This window comes from Pongo abelii, chromosome 21 (genome assembly GCF_028885655.2).
Source record: "Pongo abelii isolate AG06213 chromosome 21, NHGRI_mPonAbe1-v2.0_pri, whole genome shotgun sequence".
NCBI lineage: Eukaryota > Metazoa > Chordata > Mammalia > Primates > Hominidae > Pongo > Pongo abelii.
In genome coordinates, this window is record NC_072006.2 from 37,391,553 (window position 1) to 37,416,225 (window position 24,673).

Below are 24,673 nucleotides of genomic sequence, written 5' to 3' on the forward strand. Positions count from 1 at the left end.
GCCTCAAACCAGAGGGTGTAAGCTTTCATTAACTAGCTGCACAAACTCTACTAATTCCTTGCCTTATCTGCCTCAGTTTCCCCCACAAAGATAGTAGCAACCTGACCCAACCCACAAGAGTTATACGATGGGACCACTGTGAGGATGACTGCCATGTCCAAGATACGGGCAGAGTCCAGCAAGTACCTTGAATGGATAATTAAGTTCAAAGCCACGGCCCCAAACCCTTGGAGGCACCACCCAGACTCTGGAGAGCAGTGGAGCAGGCCGGTGAAGGCCTAGTGTGAAGGAGGCAGTGTGGCCCACTGATTACCAGGGACTCAGACAGACACGGAGGGTGGCGGGGTCAATTGACTCCAACACTCCCTCGCTGTGTGTCCCCAGGAAGCAGTCACCCTTTCTGATCCTCAGCCTCCTCATCCAATGTATGAGAGACAACAATACCAACCACTCCTGAAGAAGATGAGGTTCAAATATGGAGAGCACCTGGCATGCAGTCAGTGCTTAATAAATGCACATTTCTTCCTTCTCTCTCCACTTTTGCTTATAAGGTGTTAGGTTTTGCAGGGTAAGAGCTGCGCTCACTGGTCCAGGACCTTGGGCTTCCTGTGTCTTCATTTTTTCATCTGCTAAACAGACTCCAAGGGCCCCAGTGGTGGGGTTAAATGCCTGATTACTCCATTTAGGGAAAGGTAGAAGAAAGGGTAGGATAGAGACCAGGATGCCAAAGGATCCCTCAGGCCTGGGAACCTGGAGAGACTTTTCCAGGATGTAAAAGAGAAGTGGCCGGGCGCTGTGGCTCACGCCTGTAATCCCAGCACTTTGGGAGGCCGAGGTAGGTGGATCACCTGAGGTCAGGAGTTCGAGGCCAGCCTGACCAACATGGTGAAACCCCGTCTCTACTAAAAATACAAAAACTTTGCCAGGCATGGTGGCACTCGCCTATAGTCCCAGCTACTCAGGAGGCTGAGGCAGGAGAATCGCTTGAACCCGGGAGGTGGAGGTTGTCATGAGCCGAGATCATACCACTGCACTCTAGCCGGGGAGACAGAGTAAGACTGTCTCAAAAAATAAAATAAAAATTAAGTGAAATTTTAAAAAATAAAAAGGGAAGCATGAAAGCGTAAAGTTCACAGGTGGGGAAATCAAAATGGCCAGCAAGTGTGGGGAGGCACCTTCATCTCTCAGCGCAGTGATTCAGGGAAAGGACCCGAGTGTGAATGTCTCACCCCAGGCCAGCAGTGCGTCTCTGGACAGCTCGCCTCACACTCAGCCTCAGTTTCCCCCTTATAGAATAGGAGTACGGGGTTGTGAGGATTTTGTGAGATGCTGCATGTGAACACCACGGCAGGCCAGGCATACAGCAGGAGCTCGGCCAGTGTCTGCTGTTGGCGTTGATTTTGTTGTTTCCGTTGTTTTCATTCTCCGGTGAGTTGCGTTCTAACTCTGCTGCACCCTCTCTGGGTCTTTGGGCACTTGTCCCCACTGGATCTCAGTTTCCTCCTCTATAAAAGAGGAGCAGTAAACTCTGCCTCTCAGGGTTCTTATGAGGACAGAGAGCTCCTGACGTGCAATAGGGGCTCTGAAAACAGGAGACCTATGCCGTGGAATGGAGACATACCCCAGAATTAGGATGCAGTGTGACTCTTTCGACATTTTAGGAGAAAGAATCCTCCAATTGGAGCAAAAAAATTAAAGCAGGAGAGGAAAAGGGCCAAGAGATGAGACTGAGGTCCCTTCCTGGGCTCTATCTGGCTGTCTATCTGGCTGCTCCTTTCAATGCTCCAGGCTACCTTGGGAGCATGGGTCCCCAACCTTGGCTCTGCTCAGGAAACCATAAAGTCTTGAGTAACATCCCATCTCAGATTTTTCTCTGTTTATCTTGTCGACCAAATAGCTTAACTGTCTCACCTGCTAATGTGATTGGCAATTATTTACTTTGGAGAGCCCTGAAAGACACTGCCAGATTGCAGAATTCTCAATTATTTAGAAACCCATCACCCAACACACGCTTCCTGGTCCCCATACTATAAAAGAGGCTGCCTCCTCGGCAGAAGTGAGTGGGGGAGAGAGAGGAGACCAGGACAGCTGCTGAGACCTCTAAGAAGTCCAGGTAAGAGCCATCCATTCTGCAGCCCCTCTGCTACCCTTGACAGCAGGGATCTCAGGCTCCTCACTGTGGGGCAGGCAGACCGTACTCAAGATCACTCACTGGGGGCCGTGCAAGAGAAACAGACCTGGCCGATGTCAGGGATGTGGGGATGGCCATTTGCTCTGCTGTCATAAGAGACCAGTAACATTGATATAGAAATGAGCACTATTAATGCCCTAAATGAAAGCCTCTAAGACATAAGTTTTAGCTTGAGGTTACCAATGTGGATACAGATGATCCAGAAACCTCCTAAAATTCTTCACCCAATTTTATACATTTTGATGCATTTTTCTGAGACTAGGATCTTTAGCTTCCATTGGATTCATAAAGGGTCTGTTGCCCAAAAGAGATTCAGAGGCTGTGGTCAAAATTACCTCCCTAAGAAGGGCACAACTGGCTCTTTGGACCAAAAGACCTTTCATTTCCAGCCTTCCACCACAAGGATGGAGCTTTAGCTGAGTCAGTCAATAGATGGAATTTTGCACAAAGCTGCCAGTTGTCTCCAAATTGTAGGTACTAGTGCTGGCTCTGGACAACTTTGCTGGCTGCCAAATAGACCTGTGAGAGGTCTGCAAGCCAAACCTCGGGGTTGACCAGAATTCCATCCAGGGCAGCTTGAAGGAGAAGAGAAAGGTGTGAAAATGATAGAATACATGTTTGTGTGTTGGGTGAGGGGCGGGTTGGGAGACCTGCCTTCAACCACAGCTCTGCCATCAATTTATTGTATGACCTTGGGAAAGTCACTACCCCTCTTTGGTCCCCTGGTTCTTTGTATGCAGTGAAGGCTTTGATGGCCCCAGGAATTCCCCAACACAGGTCTGCATGAGATGGTGGCTGTGGCCATGCAACTCCTGTATTGTGTGCCTTTCAAGGGCATCCACCAACCATCATGGCCTGAGCTCAGGCCAAAGGACTGAACAGGGATGATCTAAAACAGCTCAATTCTTTAGCACTTGCATGTTTAACGCTTCTCATTTGCTTTGTCTGAAGAGCAGCAATGATTCAAACCATTGAAGCCAGCCCGATTGGAGAATAAATCTGATGGTTACTTAATTTAACAGAGGGTTCACCTGGCTCTAGCTTCTAATCCTCTGTCCACTATGTACTTGTGACCTTGGTGAAAGTTACCCACACTCCGTAGTACATGAGTGGGTTTCAAGAAGGGATGGGAGTCTATTTGAAACTCCCAACTGCAAACTCACTTGACATCTGTGAGCCTTGGTTTCTCCTACTGGAAAATCAGACAAGTGAACTGTGGGCAAGATGGAGTGAGGTGAGGCTGGGATTCTTGGCAAGAAGGAAAAAAACCCTCTTCTTTGGAATGTGGTGGAGTGGGGCTGTCTCCTTTTTAGGCCCCTGATCAGTGGTCCTCACCTGTGCAATGCAGGTAACAGGTGCCCATGTCTTAGGGTTGTGATGAAGATGAAATTGTGTAAAGCAGTCAGCCTGTTGCCTGGCAAGCAGAAATTGTTCAGCAGTGTTAGCTATTACTAGTGACCTCCTGGTGTTCTGGGGAGCAAACAACTCCACCCCCAGGTGTCAGGGGCAGGTGGTAGATAAATTCCTCTCTGATGCCCATGCCATGTTGGACTTGTCATTCTGGCCACAGATACTAAGAGCAAAGATGTTTCAAACTGGGGGCCTCATTGTCTTCTACGGGCTGTTAGCCCAGACCATGGCCCAGTTTGAAGGCCTGCCCGTGCCCCTGGACCAGACCCTGCCCTTGAATGTAAATCCAGCCCGGCCCTGGCCTGTGAAACCAGCCCTGCCCTTGAGTCCCATAGGTCTTGCAGGAAGCTTGACAAATGGTGAGTATGTGACAACCTCTTTCAGGTATGTGTATGTACGTGTGTGTGTGTGTGTGCATGTGTGTGTCCAACCCTGCAAAGTGGAGAGGGACAGGGCTGGATGGGGGAGGGGGCCTGAGGATCTGGAATTGTCAGATCTGACCCCCAGAGACCCTTACACCCATTTCCAGCCCTCAGCAATGGCTTGCTCTCTGGGGGCCTGTTGGGCATTCTGGAAAACCTTCCACTCCTGGACATCCTGAAGCCTGGAGGAGGTATTTCCGGCGGCCTCCTTGGGGGACTGCTTGGAAAAGTGACGTCAGTGATCCCTGGCCTGAACAACATCATTGAGTGAGTTGTCCTAAAATAGAGCTTTGGTCTCTGCCAGGGAACCCCAGGTGAAGATCTGCCAGCCCCAGGCAGTGACCCTGAAGCAGTGAGGGAGAGGCCTGAAGATGGAGCCAGGACTCAGTTCTGAGACCCATCTCCAGTCTGGCAGGGACACCAATCCTCCCCAAACCAGCAATGCCCTCAGTTCTAGGCATGTCCTGAGGCCCTAGCATCATCTGTAATCCTCACCACAACCCTTTGAGGTCGGTTTAATAATCTCCAGTTTGCAAATGGGAAAACCAAAGCACAGAGGTGCCTGTGTTCATGCTGCTAGAGTGATGCCAAGTGAGTAAGGCTCTCACTCTACTATCCTAACTCCAAAGCCAAGGCTATTCCCACTACACTGTGGTCATTTTGTTCTCTGCATCTGTGAAATCCCTTAGAACACAGACAGCCTTTGATGTAAGCGAGAGTGTAACCTTCCCACCTTGATGATATCAATGTGATGAAGAACAGTGTGATGTCCATGAAAAGGTCCAACATGGTGCTTCCCATGAGACACCCAAGACCTCGCAAAGCAAAAAGCAAGAATGGAAGCTCGATGCCAGTGAGCCGGGAGAGCCTAGTTCCTGGATAGGACTGCATCAAAGCCATTTCCAAAATCCTAGCCACCCAGGGTCTCGCTCCCTGACTTGGAGACAGACAGACTTCTTGACTTCGATTTTCAAATATACTTGTTGGATGACCTGGGACAGGACACCCTGTCTCTCTGTGCTTGGTTTCTCCATCTGTAAAATATAGATTATAGAACCCGCAGAGAAAGTGTACTGGGAGGACTGGAAAAGGTGTAAATCACCTGGCATAGTGGCTGGCTCAGTGAATGGCCTCACCCATCAAATTGCCTCCCTGCTTGATGGGTGAGGTCATAGGGCTGGCTTCTCCTGGAGACAACAGGGTGTGATGATGGATGGATGGTTGGAAAGATAGGACAATGGGAGAATGGCTTCCTTCCACCCTTTCTGCACTCTCCCTGACTTCCTGCTCTGCAATCCCCATGATAAACATTGGTGATCGGCCACCTGACAGGGTGGGTGATTCTTACCCATAAATGTTTGTGCAGATTTACTTCCAGTTGCACCTGCATCATCCATTCATCCACTGACCAATCCATCATCCAGTTACCCATCCTTCTACCTAATCACTTACTCTTCCATCCATGCACCCACATATCCACTACCCACCTTCCCATCAATCCAGTCAACTAATATGAAGTAGCCACTTTCTTTGTAAGGCTCTTAGCTGGCATACAGGATGCAAATATAATCCAGACACAGTTGCTGTCCTGAATACCTCATAGACTGGAGGTGAGGAAATGGCCCTGTGTGTGTGTCAGATCTGTTCCAGGGCAGAGGCTGGAAAAGACCTGGTGTGTGACTCAGAACCCACGTGGCTTAGGCTGCAAGACTCCCCTCCCATCTCCCTATCCTGGGTGGGAAGCTCTACCTCTGGGATGGGTACTGTTAGGTTAAAGATGGTTTCTGGGTTTGGAGCTAGAGGAGCTGATGTTTCCCCCTCCAATATTACTCCCTGGACAGCATAAAGGTCACTGACCCCCAGCTGCTGGAACTTGGCCTTGTGCAGAGCCCTGATGGCCACCGTCTCTATGTCACCATCCCTCTCGGCATAAAGCTCCAAGTGAATACGTGAGTGGGTCCCAAGAGGGGGTGAGAGGATGGCTTACCAAGGGAGACCCTGGTGACCATGGGTAACCATAGCGGGGGTATTGGAGTCTAACAGACCTGAGCCTCCAACTTCAGCTCATTTGCTGCTATGCTAAGTGGCCTTGGGTCACTTGGGAAACTCACTTGACCTCTTGAGCCTTTGTCTCTCCTGCTAGAAAATGAGATAAGTACAACTGTGGGCAAGATGGAGTGAGGTAAGGCTAGCATTCTTGGCAAGGAGAAAATAATCCTCTTCCTTGGAATGTGATGGAGCTAGATACCAGTGGGGCTGTCTCCTTTGCAGGCCCCTGGTTGGTGCAAGTCTGTTGAGGCTGGCTGTGAAGCTGAACATCACTGCAGAAATCTTAGCTGTGAGAGATAAGCAGGAGAGGATCCACCTGGTCCTTGGTGACTGCATCCATTCCCCTGGAAGCCTGCAAATTTCTCTGCTTGATGGGTGAGGCCAGAGGAGCAGCTTCTCCTGCCCAGAGATGACAGGGTGTGATGCTGGATGGATGATTGGAAAGCTGGGACAATGACAGAATAGATGAGTGAGAGGCTGAAAGGGTGGGAAAATGGATGGGAAGGAGGGAGCTTGGAAAGATGGATGGATGGATGGATGGATGGATGGATGGATGGACAGAGATGGTTAGATGGTTAGGTTGATGGAGAGAAGGATGAATAGATGGATGGATGGATAGATAGATAGATAGATAGATAGATAGATGATAGATAGATAGATAGATAGATAGATAGATAGATAGATAGATAGATGATAGAGATAGATAAGTAGTACTTATTCCTTCTTAGACCAAGCTAACCAATTTTATGCTGGATCTAGCAACAAGAAATTGGAGTTTAAGCCCTGCATATTACAGAGGAATGGGGATAGAGGGCTTCCTGTGTGAACCTGAGTAGTGCTTCTCCAATTTAGTTCTAAGCTTACTTATCTGCAATATGGAACTGCACTGGAGTTATTGATAGAATCTACCAAGATAATAGGTGTGAAAGTGCTTTGTCCCAGTAAGGGGTAAAATAGACATGGATCCCAACTAGGTTATTTATTTCAGTTACCTGTCACATAGGGAGACTGTGTCAAACCTACTACGCAAAAGTTGCCCACGTGGTTAACTTTTAATGAACACATACATTGGGGTTCACATGTGTCATCTCATTGGATCATAATGACAACTACATACTAAGTAGTATCCATTCATTTATAGACTCTGCAAAGCCTTATTGGCACCTGCTTTTTCTGAGAACCATGTGTTTATCCTACACATACCTGTGTGTTCACTGCTGTACACAAATGTAACTCTCTTTCAATAGGACCCTTGCTGTTGGCCTGCACATGGGTGTAGATAGACAAGGCTTGGCTTTAGTGACTGAGTGTTGAGACTGTGGGGTTCACAGTGGCCCCCTCTGGAGCCTTCTCCACACTATCTCCAGGTCCCTGCATCACCCATGACTTTTCTCTTTCAGACTTGGCCCCCTCCCCATTCAAGGTCTTCTGGACAGCCTCACAGGGATCTTGAATAAAGTCCTGCCTGAGTTGGTTCAGGGCAACGTAAGTGGGCAAGGTGGGGATCCCCTGATCCTCAGGTTTTAGAGCTTCTTGCACTAAAACAAAGCCCTGAGCTGAGTGGGTCCGAGTCCCTCAATTTGATAAGCAACTTCCATTCATCAATCTATTTGTCCATTGATCCATCTGTCCATGTTTCTTCTTTACATCTTTCCAAATGCATTGATGAGTCTCTGCTCTAGGCCAGGCGCTGCCTGTCCACACTGAAGCTGAAATGGATTGGCCCCTGTTCTGAGAAATTGGAGAAGTTCCCTGTCCAGCCTTCTATGGCCACAGACAGTCTTCCAACCTATGCTTAGGTGTCTCCTATAACCAGGGCACTCCACTCCACTTAGAATCAGATGTGATGTCACAGGGTGAACACTGGGCTTGTTGTGTGATTTGGGGCCCTTCACAACATCCCTCATGCCTCCAGTTTCTCCTCGGGCATGTGTGACCATTGATCTGTGGAACTGCTTAGAATCACTTTTACACAGAAAAACGACAGGAAATTTCCCCCAGAGAACCCCCACTAGGGATTCTGCTGCTCCAGGGTGCCACTCTGCCTAACTCCCCTCTCTGCCCCTGGCCAGGTGTGCCCTCTGGTCAATGAGGTTCTCAGTGGCTTGGACATCACCCTGGTGCATGACATTGTCAGTAAGTACCTGCTTTCAAGCCCTCTGTCCCTCTCTGCAGGAGCAGCAACTTCCCCAAAGAGTTTTTTCCCTGCACACCCTAGGATACTAGGTCCCTCTGGCCTCAACTCTCTCTATTTTGGGCTTCATTTTCCCCCGAATAATCCAGATAATTTTGAGATAGACACCGTGCCTCCTGCCTCAGCCCTGACACTGAGGACAGCTGGGCTGGTTGGTAGAAGGAGGCCTGGCTTCCTCCAAGCATGCTGAACACAGTCGGATCTCCAGAGGCCTCCATTCCCTGGCCCCCCACCTTGAGGAATGTGGATTCCTTCACGCTGAGATCATGACTTTCGTCTGTTTTTTTATTGTTTGTTTGTTTGTTTGTTTAGACATGCTGATCCATGGACTACAGTTTGTCATCAAGGTCTAAGCCTTCCAGGAAGAGGCCTGGCCTCTGCTGAGCTGGTAAGTGCCCCTCCCCACACCCCAGGATTTTGGGGGCTGGCTGTTCTTCTCCTGGTAGAAGGCAGACGGGAGCTTGAGACAGTGACATCCAAAGAAAGAGACAAACATCTACAGAGGTATACACAGGGATACACAAAGAAATCCACAGAAAAGCTGACAGAGGTGGAAGGATGCAGGCAGCACAGCAACACAGCTACCAAGAGAAACACACATACAAATGCCCAGACACATTGCCACTGATACAGATGCACACAGTCTCACACCAGCACACTCACACATATGCACACATCAGTGGACTCACCACACACAAGTACACGTGGATACACAGACACACACTCACTCAAACACATGCTCACAGAGCCCTGACTCCAGGCCTGATGCCTTGCCCAGGGTCTCAGCCTCCTCCTGTCCCTCTGGGGCATGAGTTTGACGATGAGTCAATACCAGTAACACTCACTGACCTTGAGTCTCCATCCTGATTAGGGTCTTCCCCCAACAGAACTATTTCTTGCTGCTCAATCCATTCCCTCTAGCCCAGCTTCCCAGTGCTCACAGATGGCTGGCCCATGTGCTGGAAGATGACACAGTTGCCTTCTCTCCAAGGAACCTGCTCCCTCTCCTTTCCCACCAGGCGTGTGTAGCATCCCACGTGCCTCACCTAATAAAATGGCTCTTCTTCTGCATCAGGGGCCTTGTCATCCTTCACCATCCCTTGAGGGCTCATGGGTTGGAAACAGCCCTGGCCTGGGTGGTTGGGGCCATAGCACAGAGTTTGGTGCCTATTTTGTAAATCTGAATAGTCTTGAGCAGGTCAGGGAGATGTTCAAGTGTGTGTGGATTTCAGAAGGCTTTCCCAGGTGTCCTTAGAAAGGGCGGATAAGGCATTCAGCGTAGATATAATACTCCAGGTACGGTTAATGACGTACAAGTTTGCCACACCAGGAATGAAAATGGCAGATTTGTATTAGGGAAATGCAAATTAAAACTACAATGAAGTCCAGGTGCCGTGACTCACATCTGTAATCCCAGCACTTTGGGAGGCCAAGACAGGCGGATCACTTAAGGGCAGAAGTTCAAGACCAGCCTGACTGACATGTCAAAACCCTATCTCTACTAAAAATACAAAAATTCGCCAAGGGTGGTGAAAAATTACCACAGTAGCCTGTGGTCCCAGCTACTCGAGAGGCTGAGGTGGGAGAATTGCTTGAGCCCAGGAGGTGGAGGTTGCAGTGAGCCAAGATCGTGCCACTGCACTCCAGTCTGGGTGAGAAAGTGAGACCCTGTCAAAAAAAATTTTAATTTAATTTTTAAAAACACCCAATAAGATACCATCTCACACCAGTCAGAACAGCTATTGTTAAAAGGTCAAAAAATAGCAGGTGCCAACGAGGTTGCAGAGAAAAGGAATGCTTATACTGCTGGTGGGAAAGTAAATTAGCTCAGCCACTGTGGAAAGCAGTCGGGAGATTTTTTAAAGAACTTAAAACGGAGCTACCATTCCACCAAGCAATCCCATTACTGGGCGTATACCCAAAGGAATATAAATCCTTCTACCAAAAAGACACACACACATTCATTGCAGCACTATTCACAATAGCAAAGACATAGAATCAACCTAGATGTCCATCAATGGTGGATTGGGTAAAGAAAATATGGTACATATACACCATGGAATACTATACAGTTGCTAAAAACTGAGATCATGGCCTTTGCAGCAACATGGATGCAGCTGGAGGCAATTATCCTAAGTGAATCAACGAAGAAACAGAAAACCAAGTATCTTGTGTTCTCACTTACAAGTGGGAGCTAAACATTGAGTACACATGGACACAAAGAAGGAAGTAATACACACCGGACCTATCTGAGGGTAGAAGGTGGGAGGAGAGTGAGGACTGAAAAACTACCTATGGGTACTATGCTGATTATCCGGATGACACAATTATCTGTACAACAAACCCCCACAACACACAGTTTACCCATGTAACATGTACCCCTTGAATCTAAAATAAAAGTTGGAAAGAAAAGAAGAAAATGGCAGATTTGAGAGATGTTCAGGAGGTGGATCTGGAAGGATGTGGGCAAGGGTGTAGGTGAGGTGCATGTCCAGGTGTCAGGCTGAGGAGCCAAGGCTACCTGGGGATCTGGGAGGATGAACTGATTCCAGCAGACAAAGTATTCCCTTAGCTGTGGCTACTCTGTGTGGAAATGCCTGGGACACCCGGAGGATCCATCCAGGAAGCCGACGGTACACAAGTCACTTACCGCCGATCTTTTGCTTCATTGTATGCAGTCATACTGACCTGTTGTCAATTCTCTGAGTAAGAGGAGGACAAAAAATGACCGAGGACGAAATGGAAAGGACAAAATGGTGCAAAGTGTTCACTGCTGGGGCTTTGAGAAAGATAAAACTAGAGCTGTAAGTAAGCAGCAGCTTCTTGATATCCTGGGTTGGAGTCATATTGTTGGAGGAAGAAGCCTGAGTTTAAGGAACTGAGAAGAGGAGGGGAGGTGAGGAAGTTGAGTCTGTGTATGCAGATAAGATTTATGAGGCCAGGCGCAGTGGTTCATGCCTGTAATCCTAGCACTTTGGGAAGCCGAAGTGGGTGAGTCACTTGAGCTCAGGAGTTTGAGATCAGCCTGGGCAACATAAGGAGATCCTATCTCTACAAAAAAAAAAAAAAAGAGAGAGAGAGAGAGAGAGAAAGAAATTAGCCAGGTATGGTGACATGTGACTGTAGTCCCAGCTACTTGAGGGGCTGAGGCAGGAGGATCGCTTGAGCCCTGGAGGTCAAGAGTGCAGTGAGCCATGTTCACGCCACTGCACTCCAGCCTGGGTGACAAAGCAAGACCCTGTCTCAAAAAAAAGAAAAAAAGAAAGAAAAGAAAAGATTTATGAAATACTGGCTGTGAGAAGGAAAAAGAATGGGGCTACCCAGACTGAAGGACTCTGACCCCCCTCAAATAAAAAGTACATACGCTCTGATTGTTGAGGTCTTCAGGGACTAGTCCAATCCTTTCATTACACAGATGAGATACTGAGGCCTTGGGGTTGTGCGAATGACTTGCCCAAGGCCACGGGGAGACAAAAGGGCCAATCAAAGACTGGAAACATCCCAGACTTTACAGAAAACCATGTCCCTTGCTCTTTGGAGACCTTGTTGAGCTCGTGAGAATGAGCAGATTCAAGTTCATGTTTCTCAAATCTCTGATTCTAAGGGTAATAAACCAGGGACCTACCCATTCCTCAACCCCTGTCAAACATCAATCATCAAGTCCAGACCTGCCACTATCTCCACCTACTGTTGCCTCCAATCAACATGGCATCATAGAAGGACAGTCGCATAGCTCAGACTTCGAGATTTGTTGTGTGACACCATCATGTGTCTTCAGGGAGAATTTAAGAAAGGAAGCATATTCCTTCCTTAGCATATTTAAGAAAGGAGTCAGAAGGTAAGGAAGTTCCCTCTTCCTTAACCCTATAAGGAAAGTAACTTTGAGATGATCAATCTATTTTTTGTCCCCTGCTTCTGCTTCTTTTATACCTATAAAGCCCATCTCTGCTCAGCTCACAGGAGCTCACAGGAGCCTTTCTAAATCTTTAGATGGGATGCTGCCTAATTTGCTAATCTCTAAGAAAAGCCCATTAGAACATATTCCTATGTTTAAGGTAAACTTTGTGAACAGGGTATTCAGTACCTGTGGATCTGAACCCATACTGAGGGTCACTCTCCTACTGGGGCCCCCATCAGATTGGCAACACGTCACATGTAGACTATTCATGCCTGGAGGGAAAGCTCCAAGTACACTGGTGGCAGGTCCAAAGTGCTTTAAATCCCCACCTACAGATGCCACTGCTAATCTTCACCAGTGAGTTGTCAATCTAGGCACTACTAGGTACTCTAATGAAACAAAGGGGAAAGATTTGTTTCCCCATCCTCTACCCTCTTCTCATACTTTGTGGCTGGAGGTGTTTCTGTCTATTACATGGGGTGCTGGCTGTCCAGGTATTACACCCCAGGCTGTGTGTCCCCATCCTGAGACCACCTCTGTGGACACCCATTGCCCTTCCTGCTTGACCCAGAACTTTTAGCCTCAATTGTCCAGTCCAGGAAGGGAGATCACATACTGCACAAATTTAACAGGTCTGATAATGTTGCCCACCTGAGTGGAAGGATCAGATGTCCCTGGAGCCACTAGTGGGACCCTAACATCCTGGTACTGCTTGGTCTCATCCACTCCCCCTTGGACTCCCATAAAAGAGAGGTGCCCAGGGGAAGCATCACCACCAGATTAGAGTTAGGGGGGCCCATCTAGGGTATTATGACAGCCTGAACCACAAGCTACCCCAGAGACGTGCACTCCATAGGGAAAAGGAAAAAAAGAATTGTTGAGAACACTGAGACCGGAATTTCACAGGCACAGCCTAATCAAGCACTGCCTGGTCCATGTCCACCTCAAGCCCCACCAAACACAGTGTTTCCCAGTATGTGCTGCAGTGTTTACTGTGCATCCTGCCCTAATCAGGCAGGGGTACCAGCCCATTAGCAGACCACCTTAATGTCCTTTCTTCAGTTGCTACTTGAGTCAGCCACTCCATCATTCACTGGCTCCATTGGCCTGCAGGTGATATGAGCTCAAACTCATATTCCATGAGTTTGAGTTCATTGTTGTGTTGCTTGGGCAGTAAAATATATTCTTTGGTCAGAGCGAAGTCCCACAGGGTATCCAAAAACATGACATAGTTCTTTTCAAGAGCATCTATGGTAGTTTCACAGTTCACATGTTGGTCTAGAATGGCAATAGCACAGCCTGAGTAGGTGTCAATGGCATTGAGGACATGAGTGCCCATGGCGGGAGGCCAGAGGCCCATTGTGGTCAGTCTGCCACACCAGGGCAGTTTCTAGCCCTTAGTTAATGTATCCCAATTCCTCTCTTTGAACAATTTGTGCCCCTTGGCAAAAATCACAAGGTTGTACTGTGTCCCTAGTCTCGGCATCTTCCAGGATGCTCGTTCTTGCATCTGAGGCAGATGTCTTAGTCCATTTTGTGCTGCTATAAGGAAATACCTGAGGCTGGGTAGTTTCTAAAGAAAAGAGGTTTATCTGGCTCACAGTTCTGCAGGGTGTACAAGAAACATGGTGCCAGCATCTGCTCAGCTTCTGGAGAGGTCTTTTGTGTGGTGACACAACTTGGCAGAGAAGACCAAAGGGGAAGCAGGCACGTGCTGAGAAGGGCCAAACTTGAGGGGTGTCCTGACTTTATAACAACCCTCTCCCATGGGTGCTAATACATCCTCCCAGAACCAATCCAGTCCTGTGAGAGCAAGAACTCCATCACTACCGGGAGAATGACACTAAGTCATCAGTGAGAGATCCACCCCCATGACCCAAACACCTCCCACTGGGCCCCACCTCCCAACACCATCACTTCCGGCGATCAAACAAATGATATCCAAACCACAGCAGTGGACTTTCAGTGGTCGATTGTTGCTAGCTGTGGGGCACAAGCTTAACTGGCACAAGACTTCCATCCATATTCCATTTTAAAAGGTCCTTTGCTGTGAGTATCCACAGGAGTGACAAACATTTATCCCTTCCCGGCAGCAAGCTGCTGTCATAGTTTTTGTTCCCACACAGGGGATCCTGTGATGGTTCAGTCACTCAGTCACCATTCTCCTGATCAGGTGGCTAGGCTGTTGGCAATGGCCCTCGAGTCAGTGAAAATGTAACAAGATATGGTGGTAGGAATGGCCTCCACAGCTGTCATCACTGCACATAATTCAGCTCATTAGGCAGAATGTCCAATTCCAATCCCAGCCAAAAGATGGCCGTCTGCTGGCCGGGGAGCAACTGCAGCCCAGTGGACCCCGTTTGCCTTTAGTTTTGCAGAGCCATCAGTAAACCAGGTCATACTGTCAGTAGGCACATCTTTGAATCTTGGGTCCCAGGTAGCCACAGGAGGGTTCAGAGCATCCCCCTGTGGGTTGCTTGGTGTTTCTGGGAAGCTGGCTATTTGTTCATGGAGGCTACTGGTCCTAGTTGACTTGGATGTACCATTTCCATTTAATGATTGAGCTCTGTTGAGCTTGTACGCTTTTGTTGGTGGGATTTGTAAGCACCCCAGTACATGTCACAGCATCACAGGTGGCACACCTGCCATAAAATGCTCAGTCTCCTCTAGTGCCCGATAGCAAGCAAGGAGTTGCCCTTCAAAAGGGGTGTATCTGGTGGCCACCACAGGCAAGTCATGTATCCAATAGCCAAGAGGCTGGTATACCCCAGTGGCAGTTTCCTGTTGCCACAGATTCCAATCAGCATGCTTGGCGGTCATGGACGCGTGCAGTCTCATTGAGCTAGCAGGCTCCAAAGGCAGTACTTGAGCCATGGCTTGTTGAACTGCTTCCAAGTCCTGCTGCTGCAAGGGGCCCCATTCAAAATTGGTGGTTTTGTGGGTCACCTTGACTAAGAAGGCCAAAAGAACACCCAGATAGGGCATATGCTGTCTCCTGTACACAAATAGGCCTATCAGCTATTGGGCCTCCCGTTTATTCGTGGGTGTCACCAGAGCCAACAATTGTACTGGGGATACTTTTTTGGCTTCCTATACAAGTGACCCCTAGGACTTACACCTGTCGTGCCGAGTCCTGGACTTTATCTGGATTTATAGTCCAGCCAACACAAGTTATTGTATCAATGGCCTGTTTTTCAGTAAGCCCTACTATCAGGATGTCATTTATGCAATGGATGACTAAATCTTCTATGAGGACTTGGGCTTGTTGAGGGTCAAGCCCCACCCACTAGTGGCATATCGCAGGGGAATTGAGGTATCCCTGTGGAAGAATAGTGAAAGTATTATGCAGGCAGTTCCTTGTGAATGCAAATTGGTCACAAGGGGATTGAGTAAAAGCACTAACCAAGTTAATAACAGCATGCTAATCTCCAGTAAGGGTTCCCACTGTCCCAGTGACAGTGATGACATCTGACACCTCATGGGCCCAGGGCAAACCCCAACATTCAGCCTGCATTCTGTCTACCATCAGCCACCATACCCTGGAGGCTTTTCAATCAGCCAGACTGAGCTGTTACATTGACAGGGTAGTTTGCAACATTCCTGCAGGAGCGCATCCCAAATTCGCAGAGTAATATCCTGTTCTCCACTTGGTATGCAGTACTGTATTAGTGGAATAATCCACTGAGGCTTGGGGAATTTAGATGGCAGGTAGAGTGGACACACCTCACTGTTATAGCTCAAATTCTCAGCTGTGAGGGGAAATACCCCCTCAGACAGTGGGATGTTCTGTGCTACAAGCAGCCAAAATATCAATGTCTGTAATGCACTCAGCACAAGGAACCATGGTCACCAGCACTCAAAATGGCTCAAAGAGCCTTATTTGCAAGCACATAAGTACCACAAGCAGGTAAGCACCATGGATCACCATGTTAACCCCCAAACCATCCAATGTCATCAGTTTAATTTTTCCCCTAAGGAAATCCAGAAATACTGTCATATGGGCACAAGTATCCAGGAGCCCCAGAAAAGTCTGAATCTCTTTCTTTTCCCATTTATCTTGACAGGGGTATAAGATCACTGGTCTCCAGTGGGAAGCCAGGGGCCTTGGCCCCATTCCTAACTGTGCCATTCAGCCTGAGACATTTGAGTCTGCAATATCCCTTTATCAAACAAACACACCATCCAGGCTGTATAAGACTTTCTGGCTTTTGTCCACATCTTCCCTTTTATTGTCTGATGTCCTCTTCAGAGAATGACCTCATTTCAATAGTCTAGTTTTCAGCAATGCCTTCTGTTGTTCAGCACTTTTTGGAAACAGGCCTTACTTGAGGCCTGCAAGCAACCTGGACCAGGCAGGATTCCCTGCACAGGATCCCCCATTCCCCCCAGACATCATCTGTGGCCCCTGGGACACCATGGGAGTTGACATTATGTTCCATTTATCCCTGGGCAGCGAGCACCTCAGTCAGTCTATGACCCCTCAGAGGAGCTGGTACCACCCTTGGGCAATGGGGCTGACAAGCCCTTGCCTTTCCACCATGTGATGGTCTATTTCCTTGGCAACCCTGCACACTGTGTCAAACTGTTAAGCTGAACATCCTGCACCAGTGACCAGTCCCAGGGGAGAGGGACACCATGCACAGGTTACCAACCCCAGGAGAGGGCTCCAAACACTTCTGCCCATTTCGTCTTGGTATGGGAGTCACCAAGGAAAACACAACACTTTACTTATGTAGAGAAGAGACAAAGCAAAATCAGCTTCAATCGTATGCATTTGTCTCCCATGCCAGCAGATCCCCCCAACAGCCAATGCAAGGCAATTGGCTATGGACACCCCTCTCATGCCACGGATGGACTCTGACTCCTCTCCTGTGGAGTTGGAAATACCAAAAGCTGGGAGCATATCTGAGGGCCATTGACATACACATTTAAGCAGGACAAAGGGGCACACATTCAGTCTAAAACAGGGAAATATATTCCCATGCAGGACCTGGAACAGGCCACATGAGCCCTTTATCTCTTGGTAAGGAAGTGTTCCAAGCCCAAGACCCATTCTTATTTGGCTGAGTGGGGGTCGAAAGGCTGCATGCACGAGACTGGTTTTCCCAACACAATCATTAGCTGACCAGTAAGCTAACTAAGCAGACACTGCAGTAGCCACACATGACAAAGAATACAGACTTTACAGAATTCATTCAGAAAAATCAATAAACAAACAACTACAAGAACAAGTAACAATCAAAAACTCTGGAGAGGAGGGAGAATCCAATTTCTGAAACTGCCATGTTATATTATTTAAAATACCAGTGTTCAACAACAACAAAAAAATGAGATACGCAAAGAAAGAAGGAGTATGACTTCCCAAGTATGACAGCCATAGAAGCTATCTCTGAAGAATCTCAGACATTGAACTTACTAGAAAAAGACTTTAAATCAGCAATTTAAAATATGTTCAAAGAACATATGTCTAAGAAACCATGCCTTAGAACTAAAGGAAAATATCAAAATGATGTCTCACAAATAGAGAATATCAGTAAAATTACAGAAATTGTTTTAAAGAACCAAATAAAAAACTGAAGTTTAGAAGCATAATAACAAATAAAAAATTCACTAGAGGGGCTAACCAGCAGATTTTAGCAGGCTGAATAAACAGAAAACTTTTTTTTTTTTTTTTGAGATGGAGTCTAGCTCTGTTGCCCAGGCTGGAGTGCAGTGGCGCGATCTTGGCTCACTGCAAGCTCCGCCTTCCGGGTTCACGCCATTCTCCTGCCTCAGCCTACCAAGCAGCTGGGACTACAGGTGCCCGCCACCACGCCCGGCTAATTTTGTTGTATTTTTTTTTAGTAGAGATGGGGTTTCACCATGTTAGCCAGGATAGTCTCGATCTCCTGACCTCAAGTGATCTGCCTGCCTTGGCCTCCCAAAGTGCTGGGATTACAGGCGTGAGCCACCGCGCCCGGCCCAGAAAACTTGTTTTAATTTTTTATTTTAATTTTTGTAGGTACATAATAGGTACTATATATCTACATATAGTATATATAGTATATACATATATATACTATACACACACACATATATATTTATATGTATATATATGGTACATGAAATCAATTTTGGTTTTTTGGTTTTTGTTTTTTTGATATGGAGTCTCTCTCTATCACCCAGGTTGGAGTGCAGTGGCACAATCTCAGTTCACTGCAACCTCCATGTCCCAGGTTCAAGCAATTCTCCTGCTTCAGCCTCCCTAGTAGCTAGGACTACAGGTATGCACCACCACACCTGGCTTATTTTTTGCATTTTTAGTAGAGATGAGGTTTCACCATGTTGGCCAGGCTGGTCTCAAACAGCTGACCTCAGGTGATCCACCCACCTCAGCCTCCCAAAGTACTGGGATTACAGGCATAAGCCACCAAGCCCAGCCATGGAATGTTTTAATACAGGCACACAATGCTTAATAACCACATCATATAAAATGGAGTATCCATCCCCTCAAGGATTTATCCTTTGTGTTACAAACAATCTAATTATACTCTTTTAGTTATTTTTAAATGTATAATTAAATTATTATTGACTATAGTCAACCTGTTATGCTATCAAATGCTGGGTCTTATTCATTCTTTCTAACTATTTTTTGGTCCTCATTAACCATCCCCACCTGCCCCCATCCTTGCATTACCCTTCCTAGCCTCTGGTAACCATCCTGCTGCTCTCTATGACCATGAGTTTAATTGTTTTGATTTTTAGATCCCACAAGTCAGTGAGAATACACAATGTTTGTCTTTCTGTGCCTGGCTTACTTCACTTAGCATAATGACCTTTAGTTTCATCCATGTTGTTGCAAATGACAGGATCTTATCCTTTTTATGGATGAATAGTACTCCATTGTGAATAAGTACCATTGTGAATAATATCCATTCATCTGTTGATGGAAACTTAGGTTGCTTCTAAATTTTGGCTATTATGAACAGTGCTGTGACAAATTTGAGAGTGCAGGTGTCTCTCCAATATACTGAGAATCAGAAAACTTGAAGGTTAGTCAATTGGGTTTATCCAGTCTGAGGAACAGAAATTTAAAAATAGAATGAAGAAAATAAAAACAGTGTGTCAAAAGACTGTGGCCACCATAAGCATGCTAACATACATATCATAGGAATTCCAGAAGAAAAGGAGATAGAGATGGGGATGGAGGGAGAACATTTGAAAAAAAATACTGGGCCAGGTATGGTGGCTCACACCTGTAATCCCAGAACTTTGGGAGGCCATGTGGATGGATCATGTGAGGTCAGGAGTTCAAGACCAGCCTGGCCAACATGGTGAAACCTTGCCTCTACTAAAAAAATAGCCAGGCATGGTGATGCACACCTGTAGTCCCAGCTACTAGGGAGGTTGAGGCATGAGAATAACTTGAACCCAGGAGGCAGAGGTTGCAGTGAGCCAAGATCACATCACTGTATTCCAGCCTGAGTGACAGAGTGAGACTCTGTCTCCAAACAAAAAGAAAGAAATAAAGAAAGAGTGGCTGAAATTTCCCCAAATTTTATGAAAAACCTTAATCTATACATCCAAGAAGTTCAACAAAATCCAAGTAGGATAAACTCAAAGAAATCTACATTTAGACACATAATAATCAAACTGTCAAGAGACAAGGACAGAAAGAATCTTAAAAGCAGCAAGAGAGAAGTGACTCGCCAAGTACATTAAAGCCTCAATAAGATTAACAGTTGATTTCTTATCAGAAACAATGGTGGTAAGAAGGCAGTTGCATAACGTTCAAAGTTCTGAAAGAAAAAAAGACTGTCAACAAAAAATTCTATATCCAGAAAAACTAATATTCAAAAATGAAGGAAAAATTAAGGGATTCCTACATCAACAAAAACTGAGAGAATCTGACACTAATAAACATGGCTTAAAGGAAGTCCTTCAGGCTGAAATGAAAGAGTACTAGTCAACAATTTAAATCTAAAGGAAGAAGTAAAGAACATCAGTACCAATAACTACATAGTTAAATATAAAAGACAATATAAATGTATTTTTTGTTTGTAACTCTTTTTGTTCACCTGACTAAAAGACAACTATATAAAACAATACTTAGATGTGTCAACGAGCATACAAATGTATAAATATGTAATCTGTATGGCAATACCAGCATAAAGAAAAGGGGTAACAGAGGTATATAGGAACAAGATTCCTATATACCATTGAAATTAAATTCACATTAATTGAAATAGACTGTTCTATGTTAACTATAATTCCTAGGGCAACTATTGAGAAAATAACTAAAAATATATAGTAAAAGAAATGACAAGAGAATTAAAGTGGGACACTAGAAAATATCTATTTAGATAACAAGAAGTAATAATTGAGGCATAGAGCTACACATAAGACATAAAACATATAAAAAACAAATAGCAAAATGCTATGAGTAAATCCTATTCTTTTCTATCAGTAATTTAATTAAATGTAAATGGATTAAACTTGCCAATTGAAACCAGATATTGGCAGAATGGATTTTAAAAACATAATCCAGTTATATTCTTTCTACAAGAGACACATTTTAGTGTCAAAGATAAAAACAGATTGAAAGCAAAAGAATGAAAAAAAAGGTATGCCATGCAAACAGTGACCAAAAGAAGGCTGGAGCGGCTATACTAACGTCAGATAAAGTAGACTTTATGACGAACACAGTTACGTGATACAAAGAACATTTATAACGATAAAGGGGTCAATCCCTCGAGAAGATATAACAAGTATAAACATGTATGCAACTAACGAGAGAGCCCCAAAATACATGAAACCAAAATTGTCAAAATTAAAGGAAAAAATTAAAAATTCAACAAAAATAGCAAGAAACTTAAACACTCAATTTTCAATAATAGATAGAACAACTAGACAGAGGATCAACCAGAGATGGAAGATTTGAACAGCACTACAAAACCACCTAGAGCTAACAGACATCTATAGAACACTTTTTCCAACAATAGCAGAATGTACATTCTTGCCAAGCACACATGGAGCATTCTCCTATCAGAATAGAACATATGTTAGGCCATAAAACAGTTTCAATACCTCTAAAAAGATGGAAATCATACAAAGTATGTTATCTGACCACAATGGAATGAAATTAGAAATTAATAACAGAAGGAAATTTGGTAAATTTACAAATATGTGGAGATTAAAAACACTGTTGGCTGAGCCAGCTTTAAAGATGGGCTGGATGCAAAATGTGACTATCAGTTTCAGACTTCTGTAATAGAAATCATCCTAGCTGGGTTGCTAAGCATGAGATGAAGTTCTTGGTCAGGTGCAGTGGCTCATGCCTGTAATTCCAACACTTTGGGAGGCCAAGGCAGGGGTTACCTGCAAAGGAAGTAAAACCAGGTTGGCCCCAGGTTTTTTTCCTACAAGATATTAGAAGACAAGAGTTCTCAATGGAGATGGGAAGAAGGCTGAGAGTAAAGGATTCAGATCAATAGTGTTTTCATATTGCTTATGAAAGTAATAAACAAGAATAAGCTATCTACTTAAGTGTTCAAGGAATCAAAAATGATCCTATACATCTGTCCATTTTTAAAAAGCAAGCAACTGGGAAATGAGTCTAACTTAACTTGTGATAGGAAGAGATACAGAATAAAAATGACCAATGATGGTTTTGGGAACTGGTTAAAACCTAACATATTTTAAAACTCCCTAAATTTGGGACACTACTACATGCCTAATTGGATGACCCAAAAAAAGAAAAAAAGAAAAAAAAGAAAGAAAAAGAAACCTGACAATACTGAGTGAGGTGAAAACACAGAGCCAGTGAAACTCTCATACATTCCTGGTGGGAATGAAAAACAGTGTGGCCCCTCTGGAAGATGGTATGGTAGTTTCTTAAAATGTTAAGCCGATAAGAGGTGGACACACCAATATCTCCCCTTGGAGGCCATGGAAAGTGAGTCATGGACTCAGGTCATGTGGCAGCAGCTCTACTATCACCTTGCCCAGCTTCCCAAGGGTCAGCCTAGGGCCCATCTCCGCAGAAGATCACAGCCCCTGCATGGCACTGCAGCCACCACAGGCCTCTGCCCAGTAACCATGGATCCCACAGCCACAGCAAAAACCAAAGAACACCCCAACATTCCACATGGAACCCAGGTATTAACTGGAAGCCTGGATTGGTCTCTTTTATGGTCAGTTAGAAAAGAAAATTTAGGCTGGGCGCAGTGGCTCATGCCTGTATTCCCAGCACTTTGGGAGGCCAAGGCGGGCGGATCATCTGAGGTCAGGGATTCGAGACCAGCCTGGCCAACATGGTGAAACCACATCTTTACTAAAAATACAAAAATTAGCCGGACGTAGTGGTGGGCGCCTGTAATCCCAGCTACTCGGGAGGCTGAGGCAGGAGAATCGCTTGAACCCAGGAGGAGGAATTCCTCAGTTGTAGTGAGCTGAAATCATGCCATTGCACTCCAGCCTGGGTGACAACAGTGAAACTTTGTCTCAAAAAAAAAAAAAGGAAAGGAAAGAAGAAAATTTATAAATAAAATACGTTTTGTCCATTACTGCTAATGATCATTCTTCTTTTCCTTTCTCACTGTTTTTGTAACTATATAAAATTAAAATGTAGTAAAATGTGCACATGTTAAATGCATGGCTTTATAGAGTTTTAAACTTTATATTCCTTATAGTATACCACACCCTTATCAATATATAGATCATGTCTATTAACACATAAAATATTTCCTTGTGGCCAGGTGCTGTGGCGCATGCTTGTAATCCCAGAGCTTTGGGAGGCTGAGGTGGGCAGGTCACTTGAGGTCAGGAGTTCAAGACCAGCCTGGCCAACATGGCAAAACCCCATCACTGCTAAAAATACAAAAATTAGCCAAGCATGGTGGCAAATGCTTGTAGTCCCAGCTACTCTGGAGGCTGAGGCACAAGAATCACTTGAACCTAGGAGGCAGACGCTGCAGTGAGCTGAGATTGCACCACTGCACTCCAGCCTGGGTGACACAGTGAGACTGTCACCAAAAAAAAAGAAAAAGAAAAAAAAATCTCCTTGTAACTTTTTAACCAATACCCACTCATTCTACCATATGCAGCCCCTGTTTTGATTTCTAGTAACATACATTATTTTAGCCATTTCTTCAACTCCATAAAAATTAATCACAATGTATACTTGGAAAAAAATGTTAAACACACACTTAACATATGACCCAGCAACCCTACTTCTAGATTTTTAGGCTAGAGGAATGAAATATGCTCACACCAAAACCTGTTCCTTCATGTTTGGGGATTTTTTTTTTGGCGGGGCGGGGCGGGGAGTGGGGGTGGCATTTGGTTTTGTGTGTGTGTGTGTGTGTGTGTGTGTGTGTGTGTCAGAGTCTCACTCTGTTGCCCAGGCTGGAGTGCAGTGGCATGATCTTGGCTCACTGCAACCTCTGCCTCCCAGGTTCAAGTGATTCTCATGCCTCAGCCTCCCGAGTAGCTGGAATTACAGATGCACGCGACCATAGCCAGCTAATTCTTCTGTATTTTTAGTAGAGACAGGGTTTCACTATGTTGGCCAGGCTGGTCTTAAACTCCTGACCTCAAGTGATCTACCCACCGTGGCCTCCCAAAGTGCTGGGATTACAAGCGTGAGCCAACGTACCTAAGCCCTGTTCCTTAATGTTTATAGCAACTTCGTTCACAATATCCCAAAACTGGAAACAACCCAAATGCCTTTCATTCGGTGAATAAACAAACTTCAGTACATCTATACCACAGAATACTACTTGGCAATGAAGAGGAATAGATATTGGTTTACACAACAACTTGAATGAAGTTAGGAAGAGGATCTGAATTCTAATTGTCTGCCTGAGGGATGATTTGATAGGTATCAAAGGTCAAGACATGCCACTATAAAGCAGGAAAAAGATATGAACTTTTATTTGTTTAAAGCTCAAGTTTGTGATGCAGATAAATTCTGAAAAATATAAGACGAATAAAAACCCAGGAAACTCACTTATAGATCATTCATACTTTAAATTATGACTTCCTTCCGAATTTCCCTGCCACTATTGTTTTCAGAACCCTCAGAGAGCTTCCTCATTCACTGTGTCCAGGGTTTTTGTTTCATTCAGCAGGAAATACAGGGTGGAGCGGCTTACTCCATCCATTTCCACTCTCCCATTTGTAAAACCAGCTGGATTACGGCAGATGAGGGTGGACCTCCAGAAATTTGACACAGTGCCCTGACTGTTGTAGTATCTTTACTGGAACAGCCCAGTGCAGCCTTAGGTACTTAGTATGGAGCTATTAACCTGGAAAATGTGTTCTTTTCAATACTCAAGGTAACAAGCTCAGAAGCAAATTGCACTCACTTGGGATAAATAACAGTACACACTCAGTCTTGCCCCTGCTCACTCTTGCTCTTAAAACAAGTTATCCATGGCTAGGCACAGTGGCTCTCACCTGTAATCCCAGCACTTTGGGAGGCTGAGGTGGGTTGATCGCTTTGAGCTCAGGAGTTTGAGACCAGCCTG

The 24,673-nt window shown here is 45.5% G+C and overlaps 1 protein-coding gene across 3 annotated transcripts; it reads left to right on the forward strand.

The window, feature by feature from the left end:
• The first annotated feature begins 2,058 nt into the window (after positions 1-2,058).
• BPIFA1 (BPI fold containing family A member 1) lies at positions 2,059-9,337 on the forward strand. 3 transcript variants are annotated; one of them, XM_003779334.4, is made up of 9 exons: positions 2,059-2,113; positions 3,762-3,960; positions 4,131-4,290; positions 5,865-5,972; positions 6,295-6,447; positions 7,473-7,557; positions 8,145-8,208; positions 8,579-8,654; positions 9,138-9,337. In XM_003779334.4, exons 2-8 carry the CDS (start codon positions 3,777-3,779, stop codon positions 8,617-8,619), a joined length of 795 nt encoding a protein of 264 aa, XP_003779382.2. In that variant the 5' UTR covers positions 2,059-2,113; positions 3,762-3,776; the 3' UTR covers positions 8,620-8,654; positions 9,138-9,337. The 3 variants fall into 3 exon arrangements, with proteins under 3 accessions (XP_003779382.2, XP_003779383.2, XP_002830251.2); XM_003779335.4 differs by having other exon boundaries at positions 9,154-9,337; XM_002830205.3 differs by having other exon boundaries at positions 9,193-9,337.
• Positions 9,338-24,673: the final 15,336 nt, after the last annotated feature.

Excerpts from the sequence above, each read along its gene's own strand:
- BPIFA1 (XM_003779334.4), top strand. The coding sequence starts at position 3,777 with ATGTTTCAAACTGGGGGCCTCATTGTCTTCTACGGGCTGTTAGCCCAG. Across the intron at positions 3,961-4,130 it reads TGCAGGAAGCTTGACAAATG|CCCTCAGCAATGGCTTGCTC; the intron begins GTGAGTATGTGA and ends ACCCATTTCCAG. Across the intron at positions 8,209-8,578 it reads CCTGGTGCATGACATTGTCA|ACATGCTGATCCATGGACTA; the intron begins GTAAGTACCTGC and ends TTGTTTGTTTAG.